This window comes from Balaenoptera musculus, chromosome 8 (assembly GCF_009873245.2).
Source record: "Balaenoptera musculus isolate JJ_BM4_2016_0621 chromosome 8, mBalMus1.pri.v3, whole genome shotgun sequence".
In the NCBI taxonomy this organism is placed as follows: Eukaryota; Metazoa; Chordata; class Mammalia; order Artiodactyla; family Balaenopteridae; genus Balaenoptera; species Balaenoptera musculus.
Genome location: NC_045792.1, coordinates 10,285,851 through 10,298,184, shown reverse-complemented (window position 1 = coordinate 10,298,184; position 12,334 = coordinate 10,285,851). Strand labels below are relative to the sequence as shown.

General features: G+C 42.2%; 1 protein-coding gene across 2 annotated transcripts in view; it reads left to right on the top strand.

The window, feature by feature from the left end:
• Positions 1–12,334, top strand: part of UBASH3B (ubiquitin associated and SH3 domain containing B) — a 143,841-nt gene that overhangs the window by 125,836 nt on the left and 5,671 nt on the right. For both annotated transcript variants that reach the window (XM_036860911.1, XM_036860912.1), the window contains exons 8-13: positions 1,115–1,235; positions 1,875–1,997; positions 3,065–3,157; positions 4,401–4,545; positions 10,512–10,618; positions 12,039–12,148. In XM_036860911.1, the coding sequence (XP_036716806.1) occupies positions 1,115–1,235; positions 1,875–1,997; positions 3,065–3,157; positions 4,401–4,545; positions 10,512–10,618; positions 12,039–12,148 (699 nt within the window). The remainder of the gene's footprint in view (positions 1–1,114; positions 1,236–1,874; positions 1,998–3,064; positions 3,158–4,400; positions 4,546–10,511; positions 10,619–12,038; positions 12,149–12,334) is intronic.

The following is a 12,334-nucleotide window of genomic DNA, read 5'->3' as shown; positions in this document are numbered from 1 at the left end:
GGAAAATCCACTTGCAACTTACAACTGGCCTTCCACCTACCCAGTCTGGTTCCTACATATCCACGGGTCTGCATCCTCAGATTCAACACGCTGCGGATTTTATTGTAGTATTTACTTTTGGGAAAAAAATCTGTGTATTAGTTGGACCTGCACGGTTCAAACCCAAGTTGTTCAAGGGTCAACCGTATCTAATCTATTTTACAGGCCATTGTGAAGATTAAAGGAAATAAGGATACGGTTCTTAGCACAGTTCCGGGCACATAGTGAATGCTCAATGTATGTCCGATATATGCCAGAAAGGTTACAGAATGGAGGAGTTTGTAAAGTGTACGTACTGTATTGGCAAATGTGAAGCCAGTAGGAGCTGGCAGCACTGAGGAAGCTGGGAACAGCTGACTCCATCAGAAAGAAGGAACATAGAAACATCTGTAAGGATCCACGCAGTAGTTATAGAAACCAGAGCCGTTTGGACAAGGCTTTGACTAGACTTGCCAATTTCATCACCCAGAGGTAGCAACTGCCCTCCCCGAGCCACTTCTGGGAACACCGTCTTGCGTGCAGCCAGACAACAGAGCCTAACCTGCGATTAGAATAGGCAAAGCGGGACCTCCTGGCCGGAGTAGACTTCGGACCACCACACGGTGGAGATGAGGCAGATGTATTTGTGGTGATAAAAGTCCTCGCTCCCTGAGGAAGTTGATGAAGCATCTCGTGCGGGGAAGGAGCTGTCCCGCTAGATGGCTGTCTTTCCATACTGGCTAGTTTTGCCTCTGAGCTGTATCTCGGGTGGTCTTCGTGTTTCAGTATTGGCCAGATACTAATCCTACCAACAGCAGCGGCAGTAACAATAAAACCATTTTCATAGCCCTTCTTATTTTGCAAAGCACCTTCAAGGCATCTCATCTGAGCCTCAAAATAACTTGCGAGGTCAGTCATTGAGGCTTACCACCCCCATCTTATAGACAGGCCAACCTAAATCCAAGGTAGTGAAGGGGCTTATCCCAATCAAGCATTAGTGAAACTTGCTCTAGAGCCCAGCTCACCTGGCACCCAGCTCTGAGACGTGTCTACTTTCTTGTGTGCTTCCCCACTTATAGCCTTTCTTTCTCTGCAGCCTCTGAGGATCAGCAGCCAGCCTGGCCCTCAAAAGAGATGCCTCTTTGTGTGTCGGCACGGTGAGAGGATGGATGTAGTTTTTGGGAAGTACTGGCTCTCCCAGTGCTTCGACGCCAAAGGTCAGTAATCGGTGGGCCTGTTCAGCATTGGCATACCTATCACGGCCTCTAGGGGGCAGAGTCAAGCTACTTTTATCTAGATGGAGTCGTTTATGGTTACTTGTGCTGTAGAAAATGCCTGTCATCTGTTACATTGTAAGTCCTTCCTGATTGTCTGGAGTGTTAGGGGAGAGAGAAGTGTTCTTGCCCCCATTCTATAAACGGGGATACCATGGACCAAAAAAGGCAGATGTCTCGCCCCACAGCCACATGGCAAAGTCAGAGGCAGAGACAGGTGTCTTGATTCCATGACCAGACCTCCCTCTAGTAAGTCACCCTAGCTCATTTTGTTTCCATTTTCATTTGGGTGGCATGTTTAAGAATAGGGAGGCTTGCACATCAGAGAATCCTACCTGCTTTAGGGTGTCTGGTTGTTACTTTCACTTAAAAACTATCTCTTGTCACTTTCGTCAGTGGAATGGAAGCGTGGATTCCAAGACACACTACTAAAGGAGGAGGTCAGCTTCAATATTTTCTAGAGAGCTCAGTTCAGTCTCTGTGGCCGAAAAGGAATGGAAGTGGAGGGGCTGGCAGGACCAGCAATGGAAGCCCTAAGGAAATAAGAAACTCATGTCGCCTTGGCCTGACTTTTCTTTCCAGGTCGCTACATACGCACTAACCTGAACATGCCTCATAGCTTACCTCAGCGGAGTGGTGGTTTCCGAGATTACGAGAAAGATGCTCCAATCACCGTGTTTGGATGTATGCAAGCAAGACTCGTGGGTAAGTAAGTGTCCTGGAGTGATCACACAGCCTTTCCTGGCTACTTCTTCCAAAGACTGGCTCCAGTGGGTATGCCAGAATGCTGCCTAGGGCTTTCCTACAAGTGCTATATTTCCTCAATTCAAAAGGGATTTATTACGTAACCATTAGGTTCAGGGCACTGGGTTGGTTTGCCAAAGTGAACAAGGTGTGATCCCTATCAAGGGGCAGATGGTCCAGTGATGGGGCAAGGTCAGGCTTGGTGCGGCAGACAGGTCAGCTTCTAGCACAAGGATGAGGAGAAGGCAACCCAGGGGTGGCTGAAAATATAGAGGCCAGCCAGTCTCCAAGATGCTCAGTTCTTTGCAGGTCTAGTCCATACCTGCCACACAGAGCCAGCTGCCTTGTCCTGTTCAATCATTTAACACACATCAGTTGATCACTTACCTTGTGCAAGGCACCATGCTAGGTACTGGGGACCTAAGCGTGAGTCCCCACCCTCAGCGAAGCTTGTAAGTGGATAAATAATATAGAGTATTCTTGTTACTCAAGAATAGAACTATGTACAAAGTATCATGGGAGTACAAAAGAAGACATAAGAGGAGAATAGAGTAGAACTTAGCAGGAAGGTGGGACGGCATCTCAGTGGGAGGATCAACATCAAGTCATAGACGTGAGAAGCAGCATCCAGAGTATGGAGGAAACAAGCTGTCTTGTTTCTAGAGCATCGACTGTGAGCAGGGCGAGAGACAAGGCTGGCAGGATGGAGACAGACAAGTTCGTGGAAGACCTTGACCACCATGTTAAGGCATTCAGACTTTATCCAGGAGAGAAAAACAGGCATTTTACTGCTTGTTAGGACCAGAGAGAGAGAAAGAAAACAGACAAGAAGGGTGTGTCCCTTGGTCTTTTCATAGAAACACTGGTCAGGAGAGTTGTTGAAAATGAGACTGAAACTGCTGGCCCTATGTGAGCACCCACCTGGAAAGAGAGGTTTGCAGGGTCTGTCTGGCACCCTCTCCAACACTGAGAGTCAAGTTGAGGCTTCATAAATCATCGGATTGATTCTTCTCTGGCTTCCTTTGCAGGTGAAGCCTTATTAGAGAGTAACACCATCATTGACCATGTCTATTGCTCCCCGTCCCTGCGCTGTGTCCAGACTGCGTACAACATCTTGAAAGGTAAGACTTGATAAAGGTCAGCTAGTCCGTACCTCCGTCTCCAGGCAACCTGACACAAATTATCCTACTCAGGAGACATTAGCTAGTTGAAAGCCTTGAATTTGAAATGTTTAGCAAGGATTCTTTTGGAAGATGACTTTGCAAAAGTCCCCAAATCATACTCTGGCAGCAGAAGTGAGATCAAGAGAATATACACATAATGTTTTTCTTGAAAATGTAAAGCTCTCTTCGATGAATTAGAGGCTTGTAAAATATTGTTCTCTGGCAGTAATTTAGAGCCTACAGAGCGTGATCCTTTTTTGTTTTTTTTCTTTGTTTCCTCCCACTCTGCTCTGTTTGCCTCTTTACAACAGGGAACGGTGCTCCTAGGTGTCTGCAAATCTAAATCACCCTTGTTTCTTTAGTTAATTGGAATAAATTCAAAAGTACCATTGTTATAAAGATATTCAGCTTCTACCCTAAAATCCGTGGAAGCTTGTGTTACAGGAATCTCCATTCTCATTTCACTGGAAGGAAAACTAGGAGAAACAGGGTTGACTGTTTACTTATACCAAACAAACAAACAAGCCAGAAAAAGCTGAGCCAACAAGGAAATTACACTACATTTGAGACTTCTATTCGTTAACCTTAAGTAAGCCAGAATGCATCTATGTATTCAAATGCATTATCTATCACATTTGCAAGGAAAAACTGGGCTAAATGCAATACAAAGAGTTAAACAGGGACAGGTCCCACCCTGAGGACAATTACACAATCACAAAACACAGGACTTGTGCACTGGCATTGGTAAATATTCAACACTGGATTTTCTAGTAGAGAAAATGAACAATGTATATGATACGCAAATACAATGTAAGCTATTGTAAAATAGTGGATGCTAAGAATTTCTGAAGTTTCTTGGTAAGAACATCTTGGAACCTACTTTAGAAAGAGGAATTATAGTAGTCACAGAACTGTAATAAATTATATGGATAATGACTTTTTCTTTAATCAGATACCATTTAAAGCCAGCATACATCCTGGTGATGTGGCCAGAATATTAAACTCACGTGTTTATAACACAAAAATTAAAAACCCTTGTCCAAACCTGCATGCTTTTACCTTCCTTAAGCTATATATAGCATCTGATAGGAAAGAGAATAGAAGATTTATGAGCATTTTTGTAACAATTTGGCCTCTAATTTACTTTTCCACTGAGAACATAGTAATACTTCCTTCATCTTCATTTTATTTTCCCTCTAAGGTTTACAACAAGAAAATCACTTGAAGATCCGCGTAGAGCCTGGTTTATTTGAGTGGACAAAATGGGTTGCTGGGAACACATTACCTGCGTGGATACCTCCATCAGAGTTAGCTGCAGCCAACCTGAGTGTTGATACAACCTACAGGTAACCCTCTGAAACCGCTGTTTCCTGAGGCCAATGTGGAAATACTCTTCTCCACCAGGCCAGGCTAATTAAGGAGATGAAGGACCAGATGTAGCCCACGGCCAGTTATCCATATTGGTGGAAGTCAAGCTATGATTTAAAAAAAAAAAAAAAAAAACTGGAGAAAGCCAGCATTCCCTTGTATTTGGCATTGGTGTGGGGTGTGTCTCCCGTCACACGCACTAGGGTTTTCTGACTTTACTACATTGATTTCAGTGAATAATAAAACCACTTCGCATGCCAGGAGCACACACCAGCTAATGATAAAGCAGTTCAGAAGCCTGTTGGGAAATAAGGGAAATGACGGTGTCTTGCCTTGGATTGTCGCTTTCGATTTTTCAGAGCATTTTTAATTATGTTCATTCATTATTGCTATAACCCCAGGATGGAGGCAAGCCACTTTCATAGATGAGAGAGTTCTGTGGCCTGCCTAAAGTTAGTTATACATGTAGTGGACACATCTGACAATAATAATAACTAACCTTTATTGATCATTCTCTGTGTGCCAAACACTGTGTAATCTGCTTTATAGTAGTCCTTTGCTTTCTCCATTAGACTATTATTAGAAGTGTTTGTAGATTGTAACATAGTTACATTAACCATCAAAAATCCACTCAGAGCTTCTTAGTGACATGATAAAAAAATGCTTTTTGTGTTCTTTATAGCAATATTTATTTTAAATATTTTTAGTAAGCGATGATATTTTTCTCTCTAACCCCTGTATTTGGTTTAAATATTTTTGTTTGTTAGTTGTTCTTATTAAGTGTTTAAAATATATCTGATTATCTTGTCAGTGTGCAATAAAGTTTTAGGTTGAGCGTTAAAAAAAGAAAGAAAAATCCACCTAGACATTTGTAAAATGTCTTTGAAGAGGACAGATATTCACAACCATTACAGTGGGGAATTAAATGCATTTCTTAAAACAGAGTTTGGAACAAGTGACCAATATAAGCAAAACTTTCTTCCTTGTGCTATCCCTTGACCTTTCATTTCAAATACCTACACAAACCTCAAACGAAGCAACGTGAGTTTCTGGCTAAGGTAGGAGAGAATATCTTTTCTTCCATACTAATTTTTGGCTCTGCAAATAAGACCTCAGATAACCCCATTAATTAATTAATGTGTGCTACTTCTTGCCTTAAAGGAATGAGCATTCCTCAAAAATAAGATTAAATCAATCAATCGGATCCCCTACTGAAATAATTCACAGTTTGTCCTATCTACTCTATGGCCACTGTTTTTCTGTTCCTTGGGAAGCAGCAATAAATTATTGTCCCCATGCCAACAGCCATCACCCCTCTGCCCTGGAAAGAGAAAAAGTTACTGCCAACATTGGTAAAATGACTTTCCTCACCTACCACCCAGCCCCACCCAGGCCAACTATGCCTTCAGATTCCCCCTTAAGTGCATCCTGCAATTCTTCCCAAGCTATTTACAAAGGTCCCCAGACTCATTCTACCTGAGCCCTTCAATGCACACACAGACACACACCCCACCAGTAGTATGAACAGAAGGATGAATGCCAGGAACCTGGGGGTCAGGACGCGGTTCATATTCCAGATTTCCTTCTCCTCTACAAAAAATCAAAGTTCTATTCAACCATTTTGTGTTGGGGGTGGTGGTGGTGGTGAGATTAAGCCTCTAATTCTATAAATCAGTCGTGAAATTCACCCATCAAGCATGTGAGAGGCACAACCCCTAGAGTCAAATTCACTCTGAAATTAATTATGTCAAGTGAGCAGGGCTTGTGAAGCAAGTAGTGGTGCCCAAATGATTGAAGAAACATGGTGATGTGCAGAGGGGCAAGAACCGATAAGCAGGGTATTATAAGTCAAGCAAGCACTGCTCATAGATCCCTCCCTGTCGCCTTGAACAGGAGGGAGGAGGGGCCGGAAGGTGGATTTAGGCTGGTGACCAATATCCAAGCGTCAGCCACGGGCAACAAGACCCATCCTGGGGGCTGGGTGTAGAAAGCAGCCCCAGTGGAGCTAGGAGAGAAGGAGCAAGGCAGAAAAAACAAAATACACACCAGTTGGATGAGGCTTCAGAACAGGACCCTGACTGGGGGAGGCAGGGAAAAGGGGATGGGGGAGCCATGGATCTGGAGTATTAGAGAGACAACAAATCAAACTTTGGTGTGGGACTCAGGGCAGAAGCCTGCTCTATAGTCTGGACCAAAGTAGGCTGGGGAGAGGAGAGTATACACGGGAGAATACTATTCCAAGGGTACTACCTGTGTACCCAGAGCTCTGGGTTCCAGGTCTAGTTGGTGGTTGGAGGCCCACCTGAGTCCCAGAATAGTACAGGGGTCCTGCAGGTGCGGCTAGAAGCAGGATGCAGCTGACAGGAGTGAGAGAGCTTTGACTGTCCCGTCCCCTTCAGGGCTCGTTCAAACATGCAAGCCATTCATAGGTTCCACTTCAAGGCAAGAACTGATCAGGAGGAACTGGATTCTAGCATCTACCAACTCTTCACTTACACAAATCTTGTACATTACAGTGTGGTTTCACCCTTGCAGTGACTCCCTGAACCAAACAAAGAGGCCTTTTGTCACAGTGTGTATGTGTGTGTGTTGGGGGAGGGGTCCTGGGAAACCAGGTGATGTAAATGGTAATGGAACTGGATGAGAAGTAGGGATGGGAAGAAAGGGTTTGCTCCAGAACAACGAGGCACATCCCTAATGAGTGGGGATTCATGTTTCTCCCTATCACCCGGGGTGTTGTAAGATTCAGAAAGAAGGTTGTTTCCTAGGAGAAATAGTATGCTTGCAGAGAGAATGTTATTTAGATGAAGGCAAGTTACCTTCAAATGGAACAGCATCCTTCCTCTCCAGACAGTAAACCCAAGTGCACAGAAGGGCAGCTTTGGGGAGGGCACTGTCAGAAGCCATCCAGGGTGAAGGATAACTTTATAGGTATTAATCTCAGACACAGGTTCAAATCCGGGCTCTAAGAGTTGCTAATGATGTAAGCAAAGGCAAGTCAGCTGTAGCCTTTCTAAGCCTTAGTTTTGTCATCCATACACTCAGAATTTGCAAAAGCGTTGCTAGGTGGGCTATGTTCAAAGAACGCAAGTAGGGTGCTTTGCGCAGAGCCTGACACATGGGAACCTCTCAGTAAATCTTAGCAGCAGCAGCAATAGCAATGTATTCTGATGCAGATGCCATGAGAATTCACTTTGAGAACTCACTAGCACCTGCATGCAATAAATACCAACAATGAAAGACAAAATAAGAAAATAGAAAATATGACATAGTTGTACTCAAAAACAAGGTAAACATCTCATAGACCAGAAAACTAAATAGCAAAGGAAGGTGGAAGCAGACGGAAGTGACCGGGATTGAAGACATTCAGGGTCACCAGGATCGGAGGGCCCTGCTTTGACCATCCTCTTATATGCGTTTGTACATCGTGTCATAATTATCATTTACATCAATAGCTTACTCACCCCAACCACACACAGAGAGCTCCTCAAACATAGAAATTGGGTTTTCTTCATCTTTATGTTCCCTGTACTTCTCCAACTGCCAGGAGAAGTTGTGGTCTGTGGTCTTTATGTGGTCTGTGTTCAAACTAAGAAAGAAAAGGAAAGGCTGGTGAAGCGTTATTAGCTCACAAATCCAATGGACCTAATATCTCCTTTAAAAATCTATCCTTACAACTCCCCATTTCATTTTATGAGACCAGCATTACCCTGATACCAAAGCCAGATAAGAATACTACAAGAAAAGAGGACTACAGGCCAATATTCTCAACAAAATATTAGCAAACCAAATTCAACAGCACATCAAAAGGATCATATACCAAGTGGGATTTATCCCTGGGATGCAAGGATGGTGCAACATACAAAAATCAATAAATGTGATACTCCACATTAGTAGAAAAAAAGATGATAAAAATTATATGATCATCTCAGTAGATGCAGAAAAAGCATTTGACAATATACACCATCCTCTTCGTGATAAAAATTGTTCACCAGATTGGGTATAGAAGGAACATATCTAAACATAATAAAGGCAATTTATGGCAAGCCCACAGCTAACATCATACTCAATGGTGAAAGGTTGAAAGCTTTTCCTCTAAGATCAGGAACAAGACAAGCATGGCCACTCTCACCACTGCTATTCAACATAGTTCTGGAAGTTCTAGCCAGAGCAGTTGGGCAAGATAAATAAATAAATAAAAGGCATCCAAATTGGAAAAGAAGAAGTGAAACTCTCTTTGTTTGCAGATGACGTGATCTTATATATAGGAAATCCTAAAGACTCAGAAAATCCTAGAACTGTCAGAACTAATCAACAAATTCAGCAAAGTTGCAGGATACAGAGTCAACATACAGAAGTCAATTGTGCACAAAAATAAACTCAAAATGGATCAAAGACCTAAATGTAAGGCCGGACACTATAAAACTCTTAGAGAAGAACATAGGCAGATCACTCTTTGACGTAAATCACAGCAAGATCTTTTTTTTTTTTTTTTAATTTATTTTATTTATTTATCTTTGGCTCTGTTGGGTCTTCGTTGCTGCGTGCGGGCTTTCTCTAGTTGCGGCGAGCAGGGGCTACTCTTGGTTACGGTGCGCAGGCTTCTCATGGCGGTGGCTTCTCTTGTTGCAGAGCATGGGCTCTAGGCACGCGGGCTTCAGTAGTTGCAGCATGCGGGCTCAGTAGTTGCAGCATGCAGGCTCAGTAGTTGTGGCTCACAAGCTCTAGAGCGCAGGCTCAGTAGTTGTGGCGCATGGGCTTAGTTGCTCCGTGGCATGTGGGATCTTCCTGGACCAGGGCTCAAACCCATGTCCCCTGCATTGGCAGGCAGATTCTTAACCACTGCACCACCAGGGAAGCCCACATGTCTCTTTTTGAATTATGGTTTTCTCAGGGTATAGGCCCAGTAGTGGGTCATGTGGTAGTTCTATTGAGAAAAGGGATCCTTGTGCACCGTTGGTGGGAATGTAAACTGGTACAACCATTATGGAAACACTATGGAGGGTCCACAAAAAATTAAAAATAGAACTACCATATGATCCAGCAATCCCACTTCTGGGATATATCCAAAGGAAATGAAAACAAGATCTCACAGAGATATCTCCATATAATATCACTATATGTGGAATCTAAAAAAGCCAAGCTCAGAGAAACAGACAGTAGAGTAGCATGGACACCCATGGGACCGTGGGGAGGGGGAAATAGGGAGAGACTGGTCAAAGGGGTACAAACTTACAGTTAAAAGCTGAATACGTTCTGGGGATCTAATGTACAGCACTGTGATTATAGTTAACAATACTGTATTATATTCTTGAAAGTTGCTGAGTAAAGCTTAAATGTTCTGACCACCAAAAAGAAAATGGTAATTACGTGACATAATGGAGGTGGTTAGCTAAGACTATGGTGGTCATCATTTTGCAATGTATCAAATCAATACATTGTATACCCTTAAACTTACACCATGTTATACATCAATGAAATCCCAATAAAACTGGGAAAAGATTAAGTAAAACTTATCCTTACTGCTTATCATGTGCAAGCCTACTAAAGGGAGGCTTGGGAAATCTCTGGTGATTTAAATAGATAAAGAGATCTAACCTCTGCTTTGCTTCCTCTTATTTATGTGACCTGGGACTGTCAGTAAAATTAGTCAAACTGCTATGAGTTATCCTGCAAGGGAAACCTGAACTGAATGTTTCATTTTTCAGCTGGTCACTTTGACACCATGCACACATGGCCTTTATTTCTGTACATTCTGCATATTTGGACCCCACTTCTACATAGTTGAAATACTCTTCCCTATGCCTCCATCCTTTCTAGGGAAATGGATAAACAGAAATATGGGAACTTTAGAAAGGTCTTGAAATAAAACTTAGAGTAATGTCAGTTGCTTTGTCTTGGGATCAAAATGTTTTCAATGCCTTTGTTCATTTTTCTATTGCAGACCTCACATTCCAGTCAGCAAATTAGTGGTTTCAGAATCCTATGACACCTATATCAGTAGAAGTTTCCAAGTAACAAAGGAAATAATAAGTGAATGTAAAAGTAAAGGTAGGTATTATTTTGGACTCCATAGTTAAATCTGTGATCATTTTTCCACCACGGTTAATCAGCTATTCAAGATGGTTCAGCGTGCTTTGACAAACTTGCTTAGTAGGAAAGAAAAATACTTCCAGACTCTCTTATAGATACTTTCATGTTAAATTTGTACTATTCTCTTGAGTACCTCAAATGGTAGATATTCCATGGAAATACATCAGACTTAGTTACTCTATGAAATAACAGAATTCTGCATTTCAGCTATTTATCTTCCACTCTCTGAAGGAGGTTCCCTATTACAGTTTCCAGAAATTCTTTACCATAACACTGTTTTGCCTATAATTTGATCCAGGAACATGGACACGCACACACAAACACACCGACACAAATACACCTACCGTCACTACTACCACCAACCAAGAGCAGTGTGCTGTACGACTCAAGTCTGCCACTGAATTTTATAATCATTGAACTCAAATATTTAATGATATGTAGGACTGTAATATTTGTAGTAAAAAGGGCAGATTACAAAAGAGTCTGCACATTCCCATCCCCCACTAAAAGTTAAAATATTTATCTTCATAGAGCAAAGGCTGGATTTACATACACCAGAATGTTAACAGTGGGTAGCCCTGGTCAACAGTATCGTGGATGGTTCCCACCTTTCAGTTATCACTTGTAAGCCAACTCACTTCATGACCACCCCTGTGGTACCACCCATCCCCACTGCAAAGAAACTCAGCATGTTCTATCAACCAGAAAGTCTCAAGTGCTCACAGCTCTACAATGGCAACATCAAAAACTATAATATATTAGAAGTAATAGCAGAGAGCCCTGTAGACATAGAACAGTTTTGTATCTTGATTGAGGTGATGGTTCCCAAAAGCTCCACATGTGATAGATTTGGCTAAAGCTGGTGAAATCTGAATAGGCTATGTGGATTATACCAGTGTTTGTTTCCTAGTTTTGATAGTGTACCTTAGGCAAGATGTTACTATCAGAGAGGCTGTGTGAAGGGTGCATGGGACCTACCTAGTGTGTGTGTGTATAGTATATATGCAAGGTACATATTGTATATATATGTATGTATATGTATATACATAGTACATAATATGTATATATAGTATATATAAAATATACACATGTATATTTAATACGTAAAATACATATTTGTTACCTCCTGTGACTCTAATTACTTTAAGATTAAAAGTAGGTTTGTTGTTGGGTTTTTTTGTTGTTTTTGTTTGTTTTTTGTTTTTAATGACATTAGGCTGCCTTAACAATACAAAGCATTTTCAAAATATTGCTTGGCCGAATTGTCTCCTTCTTGAGAATGTTTGCCTCTCCCTGGAACACTTGGCTTCAGTACTTACAAGGTTTACATATGTCTTGATAGAAACAGTCTTTTCAGTCCTTGCTTTTTTGCCCCCAGGAAATAACATCCTGATTGTGGCCCACGCATCTTCCCTTGAAGCGTGTACCTGCCAGCTTCAGGGCCTGTCACCTCAGAACTCCAAGGACTTTGTACAAATGGTCCGAAAGGTAATTCCTGCTTGCATTTCAGGGGCCTGTGGGGCCTTGGAGTTTCAGAATGGTTCAGTGCTGGCTGAAAGCGAAGTTCTTTGGAGCTGGGAAGGTACATTTATTGGTTTAGTCAACCAAGATGTATTGAATGGGGCTCTGTTTAAGGTACTTTATCGGGCCTTGGGTAAGAGAAAAAGATGTGTT